The sequence below is a fragment of the Leptosomus discolor genome, chromosome 7, assembly GCF_034619465.1.
Source record: "Leptosomus discolor isolate bLepDis1 chromosome 7, bLepDis1.hap2, whole genome shotgun sequence".
Taxonomy (NCBI): domain Eukaryota; kingdom Metazoa; phylum Chordata; class Aves; order Leptosomiformes; family Leptosomidae; genus Leptosomus; species Leptosomus discolor.
The window spans coordinates 13,118,743-13,139,988 of NC_141397.1; the positions used below are offsets into that span (position 1 = coordinate 13,118,743).

The following is a 21,246-nucleotide window of genomic DNA, read 5'->3' on the forward strand; positions in this document are numbered from 1 at the left end:
TAGAAGAGGGCAAGGGTGAAGTCCTATGATCACTTTAGACCACTAGCAGGATCAGTTTACGCCTCAGACTACAGGCAGAATTAGCAATGACATGAGTTGGACGAAAAACACCAGCAAGTAACTGAACTCCAAATTTAAGTAACTGTAATTTGTCAACATAAGCACATTCAAGGATCAAGCAAGCTGCTGTTTCTAACTTACTAGCAAAATCTGAATACATTTAATATATGGTGTAACTCTGCGTGGTTTACATATTGTAATTCGCAACTGTGTTATAATTCTGTTTATAATTATCTGGTACAATAAGCAGAAAGAAACAATTGTTATCAGTGAACTTTAAAACTCTTTTAAAGACTGATTATTAAACTGTTGGCAGAAGGAAGAAACAGATTTATGACTACTGACAATCTGGAAATCTTCACTTCACTGGGAATCCCAAGGACAAGAGGGAAAAGAAGATGATAATAACCCTGCTTTTAAGTCAAATAAGCAAAATAATGAATTTGTACTTTAAGCCAAAGAGAAAACCACCCCCCACAACAAAGAAATGTGATATAACCAATTAAAGAAAGTATGCTAATATTACCTTAATTTGGAAGACGATTAATCAGTGAACAGACGAGCTATGAAGAGCTGGGACAGGCTGCCATAAAACACTAGAAAAAAGTAAGAAGCTGAGAAGCCCTCAACCTTTCTTCTCTCCTCCCTACCCTGGGTTGTTTCATACTGGTTGGCATAGGAATTAAAAAGCTGTTATGTTCCTTTGCAGCATAGGAAAATTTTAGGATTTAAATCATAAACATTTAACTGCAACCAATAGCAATTTACAGATGTTCTTAGCAAATGTTCTTCTAATAGCATGGGCATGTTCACAGTGTTTTAAGGTAACAATTAATACACTTTTACAAACCTTGGCTTTTTGACTTCTAAACCTTTTCTTCCTATAACTGTAAAATGCTAACAAAAATGTTCATCTTCAAGGGCAACGAAGCTGGTGAAGGGCCTGGAGAACAGGTCTTATGAGAAGCAGCTGAGGGAACCGAGGCTGTTCAGCCTAGAGAAGAGGAGGCTGAGGAGAGACCTTATTGCTCTCAACAACTACCTGAAAGGAGGTTGTACTGAGGTGCAGGTTGGTCTTTCTCACGACTATAAAGTGATAGGACAAGAGGAAATGGCCTCAAGTTGTGCCAGGGGAGGTTTAGTTGGACATCAGGAAAAATTTCTTTACCAAAAGAGTGGTCAAGCACTGGAACAAGCTGCCCAGGGAAGTCATGAAGTCACCACCCCGGGAGGTGTTCAAAAACTGTGCTGATGCAGCACTTTGGGACATGGTTTAGTAGGCATGGTGGTGTTGAGCTGATTGTAGGACTTGAGGATCTTAGAGGTCTCTTCCAACCTAATATTCTATGGTTCTATCTCTAATCTAATTTAATCCAGAATCTGTCCACTTTTACATAATTTGTTGTCCTGTTTGCATTGAAACTTTACTGTCATTATTCAAGCGTACTTTATCTGTGTCCCCAGGCAGTTATCCAGCACTCCTCACTCTGGTGTCCAAGTACATCAACTTCCCCCAGGCCTCTGTTATGTAAATGAACTTTAGAAGTTTAAATAACAGAAAAATGCCATGCTTAAAGCATTTTAGAGTGCACCGATAAGCAGTTTTTATTAAAGAAAACACTGAGCCTGATAGAGCCAATTAGGTTTGCTTCTATCAGTTGCAATTTATACACATAAAGTAAATGACTATTTGTTTTTAAGCAAGTTAACTTGCAATTACAAGGCTTTCCAGGAAGCTGTGCGAAAGCATTCCATCAGCTGAACTTTAGACCTTCCTTTTTCGCTACTTGCTTGCAAAATGAAAAATTAGGATTGCCTGTTAATTTCCTGATTGACTTTTACCAGAACTGACTCATATCACTGTTTGTTTTACCACGGGTCCTTGAATTCTGACCAGCAGCAAAATGGGAAGAAAATGCTCTGGAAGCAGTTCCCCTATAATTTTAAGGCACCAACCCACTAATCTCAGTAGCAGTGCTCAATCTATCAGCTACTACGTTCCTTTTGAAGAATGCAAAACAAACCAAAATTAGGTGAAAGATTCAGCCGTAAGCACTTTCACCATGAAGTATACTAGTCATGCAATTTTCCAGTAAAATTACCTGGCTGTAACTTCAATATTTTTATGTTCAAGTACTTCCCTTGGTTTGCTCTCATGGTCCTTTGGTTCTGTGTCTCAGGTCCGCACTACACACCGAAGTCTTTGTTTGTACAGCAGGCTTGTCTTCAAAACCATGGTAGCCACGAGTGTAGCACAGACTGGCTTCAGTATTAAGATGGACTCAGTCACACATTTTCGCAACATGCAAAAATCTGGTTTTTAATCTTAAATTAAGACCAACATTTATCCATCACTCATACGAACACACTAACTAGGATAAAACAAACACAGAAGACAATTTTGTAAAACCCTATGGTATCAAGGCAGAAAGGGTCTCTGCAAGAGCTGGGAGTAACTGACTACGTGTTGGCCAGATGAAACTGGAGGGTCCTTACACGGACCTGCAATCAGACCCAGATGCAGTGAGTGGCTGGACAGCTAAGAGGAAAGCCACTCTTCCATTAACGTCATCCGCTTTACAATCTTATTAGTTTAATTCATTTTACTTGGTACTGTTATGAACTCTGTATATTTCTGCAATTACAGGATCATCTCTAGTATGTTTATAAAATACAATACTTGATCTGTTTTCCTTATTCAAATGACAAAATACTTCCTGTGCTTTCAGTCCATTTCACTGAAATAGGCTGATCTAAAACAAATCTGCCCCAAGCCTACATTAAAGAACCTCCCAAATGTCTTCTCTTCAAAGATAATGATGTCTATTAGAGGAGAAAGGAAAATAATCACAGCATAATGCTTTCTGTAATTTCCATACCATTTACCATTCCAAGGCTGAAGATGGCGTTTACCAATGAGCCTCCTTTCCTGAAGTGATCTGTCATGTGCTCCAGCCAATTTGCTTCTAAGCTGTTGACAGTCTGCCCATTCCTGGAGATCCTCATAGGGATAGTCACTGTATAATACTGGCTGCATCTTTGTGGGGTTTTTGGCTTGTTGAAGAGAGCGAAGATCTCTGCTTCTACCAAAAAGTAAAAAATGGAGTAATGCAAAAACCGTATCATAATATTTCAGCTAAAACAATGCATAACTCACTGTTTGCCCACGCCCGATTACACTGTGCAACTGCAAAAAACACTTTGGGATGTGGTTATCTCCTTAACACATTTCTGCAGTGTCCAACACAGTAGGGTCCCAAAACCCAGTACGGTATTTTGACTGCTGTTACGATATTTGTTACCAATAACAGCTTCACTGTTGATAATAAAACATTTAAATACAGTAATGCCTGAGTACTAATGCACAACCCCCGTACTGGAGTTACCAGTGTAAACCAAGATAGGAAAATATGCTCCACAAACTGCTTTAAGTACTGTAGCAGTCACAAAGTCACTAAAAATTAATGCATGGAGTACCTTTATTTTTCTACTGAAATAATTGTTAAAAACTGTGACGCTGAGGACAGTTTGAACACAAAATCTTACTGCAGCTTTAGGAGGTACTGCATTCTGTAGATCATGGCCATCAAACTAAAGTTTTAAATAACGGTTTTGATAATACAATGGCATCGAACCAGCAAGTAGTAGTCTCATCTAAAAAAAATGCAATGAATCATTAATGTAGAGACTATGCTAGCTCGTTCGTTGATTTACTCTGGGTCTGAGCCAAGGTGAGACATTAACACAACAGCAAATGAATTCTGAAAGTGGAACTGTGAAGGGTCTTAACAATGAGAACATTTTCTAGACTCGGCTCCGTATCTCCTCTAGTATATTGTAGGAGCATATAAGGCAAGCTTACCATTACAAAAAAGTCATTGTTGCCAGCAAAGCTGAGCTTTCACAGCCCTAAGTTGGAAGCAAGTTTAAGTGCAGGTGCACCTTCCAAATTCCCACAGAGGTACAACTGTCAATAAAATTACGGATAATTTTTTTTTTTACATTATTATTTTACTTATTAATGGACATGGAAATCAATGGTACAATTTCTATTGACTTCCAAACACCAAAAATTCTCACAAAATAAATTAATATAAAAGGTAAAGACATTATATGAAATTCATTCATTCAGTGAGCAACTCTTGTTTCCAAGTTATTACATTCTAACCTCAAGCATTAAAGTAAAGAAAGAGATGTCAAGAGAAATGTTAAGATGGCTCTCTAGCAACCGTCACCGAGCAAGAAGTAGTGTGTAAACTGAAAAAGATATTAGAAGGGAGATGCTCAGAGACAGGCTGGCAGCACTTGAAGAAGAGAGCAGGAAGCTCACGATATAACCAAACATGAAAAAGAGACCTAATGATCTCAGACACGAACCATGATTCAAACAGAGTAAGAAGGAATAAACTGTTAACACGAATCCTCTTGCTGTTTATCACCTGTTTAGAAAGAACAAAATTATGATACTCCTAACTCAGAAGAGCATACACAGAAAAATTCCATGATCAGCTTGATTCTGACCCTTGAAATACTCATGTGGAAACGGAGACCTTTCTGGTGCATATTAGGACATTATACTAACAATAGCAAATCATGGAAGTGAAAATCCATAGGGAGATGATAATTTGGATTTGACACTGGACTGTTGGCAACACTCATTTAAGATGTGTGGGAGTCTTTCAGTGGTTGAGTTGGTTTGTCACCATTATCAAGTGTACACTACAACAGCCCTAACCCAGACAACAGTTTTCACTGAGTCTGACTGCTCAGTCATGGACACAAAGACACCTTGAGTTTGCTTCTAGGTAACACAGCACTTTTGGACACATCATTGGAATATCTGTGCCTTGTTCACAGGCAAATAATTTTCAACACTGCTTTGAAATGCCCTTTAATACAAGGGAAAGTGAATGAGCTCTACAAAATATTCAGAAAAAAAATGACGAAACATAAAAGTAACACTTGAATAGTGTAAAACCTAAAATAAAGAACAAAATAGTAAGAAATATTACTTTTTTTTTTTCTGGAGTTCTATGTAGGGATGAAGGGGTTCAAGAGTGGTAACTTCCTACAGACTAAGTAAGCTGACTGGAAAAAAAACAAACCACCCGATGCTTTGTGTCTTCATGTTCCCAAGGAAGGATGGAGAACTGGTGCCAAAGACTGAAACACATTTTCCATGGGAGGAAGAGGGAGTGCTGTAATAACAAAAATTCATACAAGAGTAATAAGGAAATCAGCGATGTTGTACAGGCCATAGATTTGGGAAAAAACCTACTATAGGTGAGTTGTCACATAAAACGGCCTTCACGCCTTCAGTCTTGGAAAGTATTTGCATAAGCCACCAATTAAAAAAAAAGTATGAGAAATAAATAAAGCCAAAAAGCACTCAGAGAAAGATAGATAATTAAGGAAACTAAATGCATTTTTAAAATAAAGCCTCTTATCTGGCAACTCAGTAGCTGTAATAAAAACCTGGGGTGTTACAGACAGATAGAAGTTGCGAAGATTGGAGGTGATCAGCTGCACACTATGCAGAAATATTAAGAACACGGTTACTTGCAGCAAAAGATTTTCACTGTTCAGTATGGAGAAGAATAGCATCAAAAAGATGATTAAACGTGCTATGTTAACTCTCTCAAAGACAGCGTATATAAAAAGAGAAAGAACTGGTCTGATTAGACTCGGAGATAACCAATTTAGAACTACAAAACTAAGAGAGGTTTATAGTGTGTAAGACCTAGTGTAAACCAGCACAAATTATTCGAGTAATAGGTATGCTTTGACTGATTCTGGGTGCTCCCTTGCCCAACAAAAATTGAAGAAAATAGGGTGAAAAGTTACTAGAGTGTGATCCCAACCTGATGGCAAAAAACTAATTACACCAAAATGCAACGGAAACCAAGACAATAGCCCAAGGAGGGTACAATGCAAAGTCATTCTCAGTCCTATATACAAAATCCCAAGGGGTAGGATTGTTTGACTGAATCTATGTAAGACATAAAGAATAGGGATAAATTAAAGTCAAGGACAGTACCAGCAGAAAGGAACATAGATGGAATTTCCTTACGTACATTTGTAGCTTGTAAGGAAAGTAAGCAAAGCGGCCAGAGAAATGAGTGTACACACCATTTTCTAGGATTTAAGCAAACATAGGAAAGAAAAATATCTTGAGGTTTAAACTGGAAATGGGGCAAGAGTATTTTTTTCTGATGACTCTTCATTTTCTAAATTACCCTGGTCTACATGCTATTTTGAACTACAATTCCTGCTACTGAAATAACCTCCAAGCAACCAACACCTTAAGGAGGGTATTGAGACCTCAGCTGAGGCTTTTGGGTTTTGATGGCATAAAATGACGTTTAAAAGTGAAAAGCATACCTAAGGAGAAATATGTTAAAGAAATGAAAGAAAGAAAACTGGTATATGAAGAATAATCTTATCAAAAAAAAAAAAAAACGGAAATAGAAGGCAAATTATTAGGAGTGCCACTACCAAGAGGACCTTTATTATGAATTAGCAAACACGAGCATTAACAAAAATAACTGCTGCTTTCCAGTAATTACAATCACGACCGTAGAACTGACCCCAGCCTGACTATAGGATACTAGGAGACTTCAGAGTCCAGATCACATATATTCCTGCTGTTCCTGATGTGGTTTAATTTCAGCTATCTGTTCACCTGCTACAAAGGGGCTAACTGTGATAAGGCTTTGTGACTTATTCCTTCTATTGCTGCAAAACCTTGTCAGGCAGATTAGCAGGGCTTATATCATCTCACCATCTGCCATCTGAATTACGCTCAGTCGTCGTGAACTGTGTAACCATGTTGAAATCAGGTTAAGTGGCTCATTTGGTGCATCTTTTCTTCACTATTACATAGGTAAGGTCCTCCCCAAATCCCCATCCCCCAAAGGAGCTGGGAACATAATTGAGGCAATTCTAACTTGGCTTTTATGTATGAAAGGTCACTACAATACTTACTGCCAGTAAGTGGTTTTAAGCATTGTGCTGGTGTTTCATTCTCTGCAAGTCCATTTGGCTTGTCTGCTGCTTCAGTTACACTTGGGTTCGTGTGTTGAAGTTGTTCTTCGTTTCCATTCGCAGACTTGAGATTCAGCCCTTCAGTAGCCTGTCCTTCACCTCTCCAGCCCTCCCTGGACGTGGCACATTGGTCAGCACTTTCCTCACTTGGTGCTGGAGTACTGCATCCATTAATGCCATCTATTTTCTCGCCATCCGGTGATGCATGATCCTCAGAGTAATCTGAAACATTTTTATTATCTCTTGATTGCACAGAGTTGTTACTGGCGGGTGTCAGGGAGGTGCTGACAAGACAGTTCTTTTGGGAATGGTACTGAGGTATAATTCCAACAAATTTCAAGCCTTGACTTGCAGCATCTTGAATCTACAAGTCAGAGAAGATTAGATTTTTAACTGTCAAGCTGTCTTAGCTAAATAGAAATACAGAAAATAACACCCTTCAAAGCAGATAGCATGTCATTTTGCTACTTTTGTCCACTATCACAAGAAATTGTTATGTTACATTTACATAAAAAATTACATTCAAGAGAAGCAGGATTAAAAGTTCCCTAAACCATCTGAAATAATGCGAAAGTGGAGACAAAAAAGAAAAGGGGGGGAGGGGGGAGAGAGGAAATGCTTACGTATTTCTTCACAAGGCATACAGTATGTTTGAAAAGTTTATTTATGCTAAATTACCAAAAGTGGTATTACTCACACAAAGTTTTAGTGTCAACGTATGAAATCATGGACTTAATATTACACCTTTTGCTGTATTAGGTGTGCGATGTGCGATTATGACATTTATGCAAGGAAAAGGTTATTAATTCTCTCTGTTATATGCACCATTATAACAACAGTTGTTGTTTGTCCTATTTTGTATCGAGGCACAAATGGCAAACTTTCACATAATGAGTACATAAAAATAAAGCTATTTTAATACATCTCTTTTGGGAAGATAGAGAACTCAGAACAGAAAAAGGCATTGTGAGATGAGATAAGAAGAAGAAGAAGAAAAATGGAAACTAAGAGGCGCTATTGTTAATCCTCTGCATTTTAGGTAAAGGAGGAAAATGAAAGAATCAAATCACAAAAGATCCTAAGAAAAAAAAATTGTGCTAGTAGTAATGACAATTAAACAAAGCCGGAATTAACTAAGGAAGGTTTGTGGTGAAGCAGAAAGAGAAATCTCTTTTAAACAGGCTCAGCACTACGGATACACCATCCATTCAAATCACCAACCTCACATTCCTCAAACCCAAGAGAAGGTGCAGCGAGAGCCACATTTCTGTGAAAACATTTGAGTGCCAATTCATTTATCAAAATCCCCCACTGAAAAGGAAAGGTTTCCATGTAATGTATACTCTTCATATAATATAAAGTCTAAACACACATAAATATTTCAAAACAAAATGCTTTGAGAATGGAGTACTTTCATTTTCTCTGCATACCATGTCATTCCAGAGAGTTAATGTGTCTTAATTATTCTCCAAGGCTCAATTTAGTATGAACTTATGTGAAACAGTTCAGGCCTTTTTTTCAATAGCAAGTAAATAGGAAGAATTTTGGACAAGTTTTTTTGGTGGGCTTTTTTTTTTTTTTTTTAAGAGGAAGCTCATTTCTGCATCTTCCCTACCCAGAATTTTTTTTTCCAAATGAATTATCTGCTTCCTGGTAACGTGTTACTGTTCTGAACGCACAAACCTACAGATGACAGCTGATCAACAAGAACTTCCTCTTTCAAACCACTATTATATTTTCCATGTTAAATTAACTCTTGATTTCATGATCACAGGAACTTAAACAGAGCTCTCCAGGAAACAAGGCAATGGTCTTCACAGGTGTTTAGCCTGGCGAACATGGGACGCTGACTTAACTAAAGCTCATTGCTAAAGAGGACAATAACCTCCAAATAAAAACCTCCAGCAGTATCCTGACCAAATGAATATCTGTCTACAAAGAAAGTTAGCATGAAACTAGCTTGCTCAGAAATATTTAAGTGAATGTCAATGACAGATGCATTCATAACAGGCTTAATGATTCTGACTCCCTGTTGTAACTTTACAAATAGTTTTTTATACAGTCAATGATAGAGCTACAAATTCAGTTCATCTCTTATCACTAATTACAGACACATCACTACATTTGTTTAGTAGGCTGCAGGGCAGCTAATTACAGAAATTTAACTAGTATGCAACTGTTAAGAGTTTGAGGATAGCACATATGTAGTAATTATGCTGGTCCTGGTCAATAAAGACTGCTTGTCAATCTATAGCATGGACTCTCCCATGCTGTGATTTGGATGAGAAAGCTTTCACAGCTATTGTAGCAATGTTTTGCAGTCTTGGCTCACTTAAAAAAAATGTGTTTGTTCTAAGGAATACATGACGCTGATGTTTTTCTTCGGAGGCTCTTGTTCTCAGAATGGAAATAGGAGGAACTAAGGACTGAATCATAGTCTAAGCTGTATTAGTCTAATACGTTTAGCAGAAAGATTGGAAAAAAGACTGTATCTTCAAGGCCCTTTCCCAACAAGTTAATTGGCAGTATACAAATTACAAAATCTTATTTAAACCTATATTTCAAATTTTTTCAATTACATAAGGAAGAACCAAGCATCCCATTACTTTCAATAAAGTCAATTTAGCAGGAAATGTTACATCAACAATGCAATGTAAGCTGCAGAACAGCAAAGTGAGGTATCAGCAGACATAAACAGTCTTTCCTTCCAACTTTCCACAGAACCATGAACAGGTTAGCTCTCATCATAAATAAAGTATAAAGCTTGAACATTTTCAAGCTACAAAGAAAATTCTATTTTTCAGCATCCTGTTGAGAGCTTAAATAGTACAACATTTTAGTTACCTTCACATCTAGAATGAATTATGCCATCCAGCATACATTCACATTTCCTGTTTCCTGTATTTGAAATATTGAATATTTGAATTATAAAAAACAAACCCCCAGACTTAAGCCCAAACCTCAGTACCGGGACAGGTCATGCCGAGGAGCTATGCAGAGCAGAAGGGCTGTTTCTACCAGCCACCTGCAGTTTACGGACCCTTTGAGGCATCCTGCCCTGGTACACACAGACAGATCTGTCTGCTCCAGCCTTTGGAGAAAGCATCTCAGCAGATGCGGAATTGGGAACCAGTAAGAAGGCAATGCATGGGAGAAAGCAGGGATAAAGCTGAACTGAACGGGAAGAACATGATGCTACTCTGACAGGGTAACCCAGAACACATTCCAGATCAGGTAAATACTACAATTACTTGTCTATGGGCCAGTTTATAGTACTAACAAAGGTCCTTGTCATACTATGTTTTATGACTAAATGAGAGGAAAAAGCATAAAAAGTAGAACTACCTCTCCACCACTTACCACATCAGAAAAAAAGCTAGATTAAAAATGCCCTTACATTACATGATCCATACTAACTTCAGTTGTTTCACTGACCTTTCTTGTATTTTAAATATGCTACATACCTGCTCTTTACATCTTGGGAAATTTTTTAATGGGAAATTACAAAAATATTTCTTAAAAAGTCTCTGGTTCTTTCCCCAGATAGGAACAGAAACATTTTTCTTGTCTCATAAAGTGCTGCTTGGATGATATTAACCACAAATACAAGAACAGGTCTCCATCACGAAAGATGTTATTGTTCGACAACAGAAGCAGAATTTATTTATTTCAATCTGGATAAACTCCCAAGTGGGTACATCCAAATTAATTTATAACTGGCTTGCAACAAATTTGATTTATAACAGTTTAAAAATAGAATCTGCTTAAAGAAGGGATAAAATTTCATGTGTACGGAGGGCTGTGGCAGTTACAGAATTTAATGTCATCCCTATAATTTGCTTGATTAAAAACCTGGCATTTTCCCTGAGGGGAAAAAAATGACAGATTTAGCCTCTCCTATCTGTGAAATAAATATCAAATCTCCCACTAACTCTAGCAGCAAGAGGAACAAGCACCATGTCCAACCCAAATGTCACTACCTTAACTGAATTTTAGCTGGGGCACTCGTGTTAACATTCTTAACATTTGTGAAGTGTTATTGTTTATTTCAGAACTGACTGACCGCTATTTTTATACTGTATTTGGAAAAAATGGAACTGTCAGCAGCACAAAGCAGTGTCACTAAACATTATGTTGATGTAGCAAATGTATGTTCCATCTTTTTAAATACTTCTGGCTCTCTTGAAGGCTCCCTTCCTAATTAGAAAATGGCTGACAGTCTAATTTAAAGCTTGCTCTATAAAACCACACCTGGCAACAGTATGGTTGAAATCCTCTTTTCTGGAAACTACTTATTTTTAAACTACAGGCTTCACAGCCATGAAAGAAGTGCAGACATTCCAGGTTGAAACTCATTTTGAACAGCCACATACAGGTTTTCTTTTCAATTCTATCTAGAATAAAGACACTTTGCAAGCTCATTGTACAGTCCACATATTGTTTGTAATTCTGTGTTTCTTGTTGCATTATCAGCTCTGTAATAATCTCCAATTCATAGCGATCGTGATGGTACTACTTACAAATACAGAAGCTCACAGATATAGATCCCATGCTGAACAGAATCACAAACTTTTGTCAGCTTTGGTAATTGCTTACAGGGGCAGTCTGTACATTTGTCCCATGGGATGGCACACAGCAAATCAAACACTTCCCACAAGCTCAGAATAGTATTCCCACCCACAATAAATGGGAAATAATGCATAGCAATGTAATAATGAGGATCTCTCTCTTGGATAAGAATTTTGAAACAAATGATTTACTAAGACAAGTGTTAGGAATTTCTCTTAACTCTTGTATGGCAGGAGCTGGACATTTTTGGGATGCATCCAGAGGAAAAGCAGTTTTACTAATATCACCAGGGGACTCCAGTTTACAGCAGTCCTAAATGGTCTCAAAGCTTACACTTCCTAATGATCTGGAAAAAAACACCTTCAAAACACAGGCACTAGGACTGAACATTCATTAATAGGTTTGCTATATGGTTCATGATATAACAAGGTACTGAAAAAATGTCATAGCAATCCAGTAAAGACGACTGCTGCTAATATAAAAACAAACCAAGGAAAGGATTTACGAAGAGCACACATAGCAAAATGTACCTGGAGAAACAAAAACATTCTCTAGGAGCAATGGACCGATCTTCCAATGGTGAGATGCATTTAGTTAGTTCTGCAGTGAACTAACAGAAAGACTGCTACTTAGTTCTACTGATGGCCAAAAATAAGGCCTTCAAAACAATAGCTGTTTAATTTTGCTTAGAGCTATCTATTTAAACCAAGCATAAACTGTCTTAGCCAATAAAAGAAATGCTTCTCTGTCTCTTTATTTGGTGGTGATTTTTTAAAGAACAACATTACAGGCGTTAGAACTTATAATGTGCACCAGAAACAAGATCACTGTATTTTTCTACCTTCTTTTTATGATTCAAGCAAATCTTCTTTGACAATAGACATAGACCAGGGATCTTCATGCAAAGAACATGATCTTGTGGTTTAAGGAGAATGCTATGTACTGCATGCCAGCAGTTGAAACTGGAAAAGGATGTTCAAGACTACAGTCTTCCAACTATGTCCTCATTCATTAATATTTAGTAGCACATGTTTCATCACAAATACTGCACATCTCCCTTTTAGTTTGTTCATTTCTGAAAACAGATGTTTAAAATGAAGACAGGCTTTTAGTTTGCCTCTGACATTTTCTGTAGGTCTCACATGCTCCTTCCTGAGAAGACAGCAACAGTCATCAAGCGTTTACTGCTTAAGACCAACTAAGCTCCGCTAATGTTCTGAAGGAGATGTTTAGTTCTTTCTAAACTACTTGAAACTTTTGTGACTTTGGCATTTTTGCATCTCTAATACTACGTTACAAAAAAAAGATAATTCTACTAATCAAATAGCAAAGCAGCAACTGCTACTCATTTATCTGTCCGAACAGGGAAAAGAAACCAAGTTTTGCAGTTTGACAACACGCTCATTGGTTGTAGCCTCTGAAAAAGGGAACCGAAAGCTACAAACAGAACAGGGAGAAATGTAGGGAAGCAAGCAGCTACTGCAACTTACTGCTACGCTGAATAAAACAGCAAGATGGGCTCCTAAGACAGTGCTGCCAAGAGATATTAAGTTACAGCAAGCTATTATGTCTCCTGCTACTGGAGCCGAGGCAGGGATGAGAGTAAAAACTTCAAATTCCTCCTCAGCTTGCGTTAGCTGTACGTTCATTCCCGAGAACAATACAATCACACTAAACATGTAGTGCAGCGTGGTGCAAGTACACTTGTTCCTTTCAGCATATCTCACTAGATGACAGTTCTTGAAACCACACTGTCTCATCCTCTGTGGTCTTGAGTGCAATGATTCTTCTCAAATTATTATCTTATTTCAGCATCTGTTCCTTCACAGAGCTGGCAAAGGGCAAACATTGTTGGACACAGGCTACAAAGGTTCAGTGACTACAGTACCTGCCCAAAAGCCATGTAAGATACCTGTGTCATCCCATCCTTGCCATAAACTGAAAAGAAATCCTGAATTTATCCACCTCATTTAAGATTTATTCCCTAAAAATTATTTTAGACCTGGGATAAACTGCTACAGAGCACCCAGCTATGCTCACTCAACCCAAATACTTGATAGACACTGTCAAAAAATGTCTGTGGAAATTGTCCATGCGCTTGCTCTAGAGAACAGGCATTTTCAAAATGCAGACCATGTCTCGTGCATGAATCTTTTGAGAGAAACTCCCACACTAATGGGTGAACATAAGCAAGTGGAAAATACAGATTTACAGAGATGGATGGTTGCGTGTTGTATCTAACAATCATTTTAGCTGGATGAACATAATTCAGCATTCTTTGTAGAACATGAGAAAACAGTCACTTGTTTGTCATCAACTAGGAGGAATGTGATTCAAAACTGGGACACTGGTTTAGTCCACCTCTGTCATAAGCATTGAAAATAATAAAAAAAAAAAGGTTCAGGACAACAGGAGTATTTTAAAAACTAAGAATTCAGTCTCAAACTTACAGACTTTACATTTAAATTGCAGGGAACACTTTCTTTTATCTTTATATAAACCAAAGAGTATTTCTTTAAATCATATTGTTTCATCAAGCCATCTATTACTCAAAGCCAAAATTACAATTTGAACAATTTGCCCATATTTTATTTTAGCACACCATAAAATATTATCATATTTCTTGTTATTTAAAAAAAAAAAAAGTTATTTTTCCTACCAGACGTAAGTGAGATCACTAAAAACATCAACTACATACAACATCTATTTTTATCTTGGTCAAGAGGATGACTCTGAAAGCTGCTGGGGGCAAAGGATTATAAAAGCACAACCAGGCTCCTGGGAGAGTCCTGAAAATAGTTTTGCAATGTCCATGGAAGATATATATCAACACCACTCTTACAGGGCTTAGTCAAAAGAACACAAGTTGAAAGAAGCTTAACCAGGAACAGATGTTTCCCTTCACACCAGGCTGTTCAAAATACAGTATATGCTATTTTTTACCATCTCTTGTTATATATACACTTACAAAATGTTAACAAAATGCACTTTAATAAATGTTATCACAGCAGATCACAAACAGCTGAACCATTGATGTTGAGTTTCAACTTCTGCTTCTTGACCATATCTACTTCTAAGATCCAAATACTTAAAAAAAATAAAATAGGGGCTGTGTTTGCATTGAAAACATGCAGAAAACAAAGCAGTCAGCTAAGTGCTCAGCAATGGTTTCCATTAGTGTGCTAAAGAAATAAATGTTGTATTGTTCTTTTGCAAATACCCTGGAGAGTGAAGGTTTTGGGGTGGGATTTTTTGGGTTCGTTTTGAGGATGGAAATTATTTTAGAAGAGGTTGAGATTGCATCTAGATAAGTAATCCTAGGTAATAAACAGTACTCTAGACGGATCATTTTCTAGCCACAGAAGTAAACTGGAACTGCTTGTTCATTTGAAGAACAACCCTCTGAGCAATATTAAAGATTCAATTTTTTCCTTCTTCTGTCTTTTACTGCCACCTGCTCTGACTAACCCGCAGGAAATTTCTGAACAGGCCAGCTAAAACACATCTAAAGCAAAGAATAATGCTTAGGATTACAATAACCATTTAAGGAACCCTGGCACCAACAGAGCAATCAGAGACTTCACAGAGGAGATCCTTGTAAGACTGCAGCAACAGTCAAGAAATCCACCAGCAGTCTAGTGCTCTTCAGAACAGATAAGCTGCATCTCTTTGTTCCTTCTAAAAATAAATCTCAATGCAAAGATTAAGAGATGAAGAATAAGAAATGACAAACAAAAGGAGAAGGATGTGAGAAATACTGGAACAGCTATATAGAAACCAGTATTTCTCTTAGCGATTATAAACCAAAGTAAAAAAAATTACAAGATTAGTAATTATCACATTCTTTTTTTCTAGGAAATTGCAGACTTTTGTCTTCTAAATTCTTACCATACTGTTACAAACACAAATAACTATATATAAAAAAAGTATATATCTTTATGGACAAATTTGTCCTATGAGACACTTCTCATCTTCCACATCTTGCCATTTCATAGTTAGATGCTGCAGAGAGTTTTAAAATTCAGAAGCTGTGAGTTCAAAATCCATTTAATACCCCTTTTACACACTATATGGGTATGTGAAGTCCCTTGTTTTGATCATACAAGACAAATGTTCATTCTGACGTGAGTAAACATGTAGGAAATAAGTGAAAAGCCAAGTCTGGGCTGAATCACTCCCTTGACTAGGAACAGCTACAGAAAAGATTTAAAAAGCTCTTGAGAATTCATATAGCCATTCAGTTTTTGTTTTATAGGAGAAACATGTCCTCCGAAATACTCCAACCCTGCTTCTACCTAGCAACCTAAAAGAAGTTGGAGAATTAACCTGTCTTTTAACAGCAACACTAATACAAAAATTATTCACCAATTAGACCCATAACACAGATGATCCTCCAGAAAACAATGCACACGACCTAAGATAGCAGTTATCTTGATAACACCAAAACAGCTACAGAGGAATGGAGGGACAAAACAAGAGAGGAGGAAAAGAAGTATCTTGGTAGTTTGATAAAAACATCAACATGGAGAAACATGCAGTGAGACTGGCCTGTGGTTGTCTGGGGCATGCAGCAGTTCCTTACCCAACCGCTCAGCCAGTCTCCTGCTTGCTGCTCCCTTCAAAGGAGCAAGGGCAGATAACTGGCAGGAGGATCGAACCCCTCCAAGAAACGTCTCCCCTTTCAGGAGTACACTGAGTAAGTTCAACTACAGTTTAAACTTGTTGGTAGTAATGTTTATTAATTTCCAGTACATAAACCAACACTTGAAACACCCTAATTCCTCATGCCAGTTCTATTCCTGATAATATTTTCTTTTTAAAAAGACATTTAGAAAAATTACAGTAAATACCAGTTGATACCATACATTCCATAAAACTGGCAAGAGGGATCAAATGCAGTAGATCCTTTCAGCAATGTAGGATGCAAGTTCTTCACACAAGTGTTAGTATCGTATGGTCTTTCTTTCAAAATAGTCCAATTCCCTGCGCAACTTGCCTTTGTACCAGGGAGAACCAGTGGTCACTGTTTCAGATGCCAACTCTAGAATAAGTACATGGGTGGCAGTGCCCTTGCAATGTGTTTTGTTGGCATATTCCTCGCTGCGGTCCCGCTCGTTTAAGTACTATCACTTCCTTGGCCCAGCAATGCCATTACCAGAAAACAAACATCAACAAACTTACAGGCTAAGTCACTACATCTGCAGGAGTCAAGATTATTTCTAGGGTGCTGTGGACTACAGAAGTTGTTCAGAGGACCACATAAGGGAGTGACATGTTACTGGCAGCTTTTGCGCTAGTGCTGGTGATGGTATTTGTATGCTCACTGAACTTCACCAAGACTGAACAGAGAGAACAGCAGATTTGACAAGCACTGTCTCAGATGGCAGATTTCATCACAAGACAAGCTTTACACAGGTGTTGCAAGATGGCAGTTGTGTTCCAAGCTGAACTGATCTCCTTCTGAAAATGCAAACCCCATTATTCATCTGTATGGCCTTAGGTTTGTTGGAAGAAATTAGACTCATTTCTGAGTCAAGTAAGGACAGACCAGCAGGGAGAGGTCCTTGTCTAGTCAAAAACACAAAAGGAAGAAGCCTGCACTAGGATTTCAGTTAAGCTGCAGCATTTTTAAACCATGTTCTTCTATGCTTATCGTACTTCCCCAGGGAAGGATAATGAGTCCACAGGGGCAAGAAATATGAACTCTGCAACGGGGTCAAATTGAAAAAAGCTAACATACAAGAATTTCCTTCTGACAGAATACTATTAAGCAGGCAATCAAGGATACAAAGATGTGCTTCCTAAATTTTAGAAAGTCAGAACTGGGAAGAAATGGTCAGAGACTATCCTCCACTTCCTAACCTTACACCGCAAAGATGTGATCATAGGAGTAAAACCTTCTGCCTGTGGCAGCTCTTCCAGAGCATGTAACTCAGATCCTTGTGGAAAACAAAGGTCATGAGAAACATATTTGGCATTCATACATGACTGTGTATCCAAAATAACTCTTTTCTTGGGATGTCAGCCTAGCTTCTTCTTCCCTTTCTTGTCTCAGAAGATTCAGGAGAACACACTCAGATGAAAAAAACGGTAACAGGATACACAGAAATAAAGAGCAAGTAAGGAAGTAATTAAAGGCTACCCTATTTTACATCAGACACAAGTCAAATTGTTACAAAATACTGTATCTGACTTGCAACAACTTCAGCATGATCTGAGCCACAGTGATCAGAAGTTCAGAAGTTAGCTTTGCTCATTAAAAAGCAGATGAGCAAATCTTTATTCTCTTTACCTGAGAGCTAAAGACAGGAGTGCTAATACCAATACAGCAGTAAAGTACATATACAACAGCTAAGTTACTTCTTTCATTCCCAGGAACTAAATGACAAAGACACCATGGGACTGTTTGAGCTCTTTAAGACATGTAGAGCTGCACTAGATCCACATTGATATGGAAGAACAAACAGAACATGGTGATACCAACATGATTTTAAGGTACCAGAAGAGTGTATCCCATGCAACTTCATGTCCCCAATACTAAACGGTGTCCTGTCTTCAGTGGCTCTCACCATGGTCGGAAACCACAGTGGTGGCAAGAATGTACAGAAGAGAGTAGAGAATTGGGACAGAGTCCTGCAGCGCAGGAGGATCTCAGCAACAGAACACAGGTTTGACCAAAGTCTTCTTTGGCATTTCTTAAATGTTTTATAGTCAGCATTGCACTGAGGCACTTTGTTTCAGTGAGTGAGAAGCATTCTCCAGGTGAAATAACCTCCTTGTTTCTACTTCATTACTCTGAAACATTTATATGGAGTTATAGAAGAAGAAAAAAGATATCACCGATGCTGTATGCCACTGCAACACTGCTGTGTTTGCCAGGAGCAAGCAGTTAATACTCAATATGAAATGTATCGTCAATGCAACAAAGAGTCAATTGAAAAAAGAAGTTATTAAAATTGCATTCTTGCTCAAACTCCATGTTAACAATTCTTGCTCAGCAAGTGCATGATAAAATTAATGAAATTAATTTTCTCAGTGTAGAGGATTTTTTTCTAGTAAATTCACAGTTGGAGAAAATTTTGGCTCATTATTTTGTTTTGAATATATGGCTAGTCTATTTGGTATCTTCTTTTTAAAAATATAGTAATTTGTAATGCAGTAAGATGGTAAACCTGTGCTAAAAGCCTCTGTTATGAAAAGCTCTGTGATCAAGGACTTGCCTATTCAATTACAACACTCTATTAACTTCAATTGTATTCCACAGTTTAAGAAGAATTATAGGGTTGTTCTTTTTTGAAAGCAAGCAATTGCCCTCTCTACTAGCTTTCTGTTATTACTTTCTTTGAAGAACATCCTTTATTTTTCATTTATTTTGTTTGTAAACATCTGTTCTATATACCTTTAAGAGCAATGGACATTTTTGTTGCTTAGACAAATTAGTTAATATGACAATTAATTCCTACTCCCAAACAAGTCCTGTTTCCTGAGTTAGATTTACATAAAACTGTTGAGACTTTCACAAAGTGTTTAATCAGATATAGACAGTGACACGATACACACTTGACAGCAACAGCTTCAAAGAACTTCAAATTCCTTTACATCAAATAACATCTGAGTATGAGCGACATACTCAGCCCACAGAGAAACAGTAAATATACATTTTAGCTATTAAAATTTAAGTGATTATATTTCAAAAAGGCATCTTCATAACCCCACAATCAAATGGCTTCTACCAACAGAAACATTTCCATGTCTAGAAAAGCATTCTAAAGAGTCTCAGAATTGCATATTTATGGAAATAAGCTGACTCCTGGATTGTCACTTTGTTTTCATGTTAGCCATACTCCTTCTGAAGTTACAAATACAAAGAAATTTTCTTGCAATGATACAAAATTTTGCTACCAGTTGTGACAGATAAGCCTATATTTCTACTCTGACTCAAGGAACTGAAGAACAAAATCAAACGTGTTGAAACTGATACACAAGAACTACAGCAGTTTTGCCTAAGTGTGAATATATTGAAATAATTGAAGATAGCGTCAGAATAAAAATGCAATAACACAATAAACCCTGAAACAAAATTCTCGGACTCAAACTTTTGAATATTAGTAAGTGTTAAGAAAACTTCAGATACCAAAATCTATATATCTTTAAGTATGATGATCAGATAGTCATAGCTGCACTACTTTTAATCCAGTTTTTACAATTCATAGTAAAAAGGAAAGACTGAACATGACTGCAGTCTGTCAAGCTGAGGCCCTATCAAGCTCATACAGCCTGTGCTGAAATTTGGTCTACAAAATTTTCTTATTATCACTGCAAGATTGATTAATGCTAGGGGAGTATGCCACTCACACTATTCTTTCACCATGTGGCTAAGTAAATATAGTATTTAATGCTAGCTTTTATAACATGCAATAGGACACGACAGATGCTGCAAAATTTAAAACGTGCACAATTAATCTGTCTTCACTAAAATGGACATAACCTGCTAATTTCCAGTCTGGCAGAATATTACAGCATCAAAAATAATTTTAAAAAGAAGGCAACAAATAAAGAACTGCAGGGTTCTTTTCAAATTCCCCAGTATACATAAAATTTTATTGAAAGCACTACTATGCTGGATGACAAAGGTATTTAGGTTACCAGTACCATCTCTAACTGCTGACATCATGTGATACTGAAATAAAACTTAAATAATCTGAGGGATTCCAGGAGTTAACAGGCCTTTTAGCTACAATACTATCCAACAGGACATTTTGACAGTACAATGGAAACTACATACAATGTTTCAACTTAAAATGCTTACACAATTATAGGACTGTCTTCTACATTGGTAACTTAGTTTATATCATCTGTGAGAGGTCATTCTCCTGTGATACTACAAATCATTTTCTCACAATAATATGATCAAACATTTCTTTCAATAAGTGTAATTGCCCTTCAGATACTTAAAATTACAAAACATCAAGTTCTAGTGTAGTGTTTCCACTGCACAAAATGTACATGTATTCCTATTGACAGACTGACAGAACTAGAAGCAGTAATGACAGTGCAAATAAAAGCATACTGTGCTTTGGGTTTGGCCCTTTTTTTTTTTTTTAACTCACCTTCTTAATAAAATCAGGTATCTCCTTTTTGTCTGAAAGTTGGTTTAAAGAGGAGCAGCACTCTACCTCCAAGACATATCCTTCACTATGGACATCACCTTTTGGAGACCTAAAGAGACAGAAAAAAAGAATCCATTTCTGTTCTTAACACTGGATACCCAGATGTCCTTTATAAGTATTTCCCACGGAGAGTTAACCTTCAGACAAAACTTCAGTTCCAGCACATTCACTCCATTGAGCTCAACACAGTTCTGACAAGCAGCAGCTACAGCATCTCATCTACTTGCCAGGGAAGGAAATCACACCAATGCTTGTGCATGGTGGAATGCCTCAGGGACTTCCGAATTTCTTTATTTGTCCAAGAAAAACTTTGTCAGCCTGGCAGCTATGGCCAATGCCAAGGAGGTGCACAGGTGATGTAACTCAGAATATGCAGAAAGCAAGTTCCAGTGCAAGGGGCTGG

The 21,246-nt window shown here is 37.4% G+C and overlaps 1 protein-coding gene across 1 annotated transcript in view; it reads right to left on the reverse strand.

Annotated features, from left to right (window-relative positions):
• RFTN1 (raftlin, lipid raft linker 1) overlaps positions 1–21,246 on the reverse strand; it is an 86,594-nt gene that overhangs the window by 22,951 nt on the left and 42,397 nt on the right. The window contains exons 3-5 of the mRNA XM_086468267.1: positions 20,784–20,892; positions 7,045–7,468; positions 2,940–3,143 (exon numbers count right to left, since the gene is read on the reverse strand). Coding sequence (XP_086324393.1) covers positions 2,940–3,143; positions 7,045–7,468; positions 20,784–20,892 — 737 coding nt within the window. The remainder of the gene's footprint in view (positions 1–2,939; positions 3,144–7,044; positions 7,469–20,783; positions 20,893–21,246) is intronic.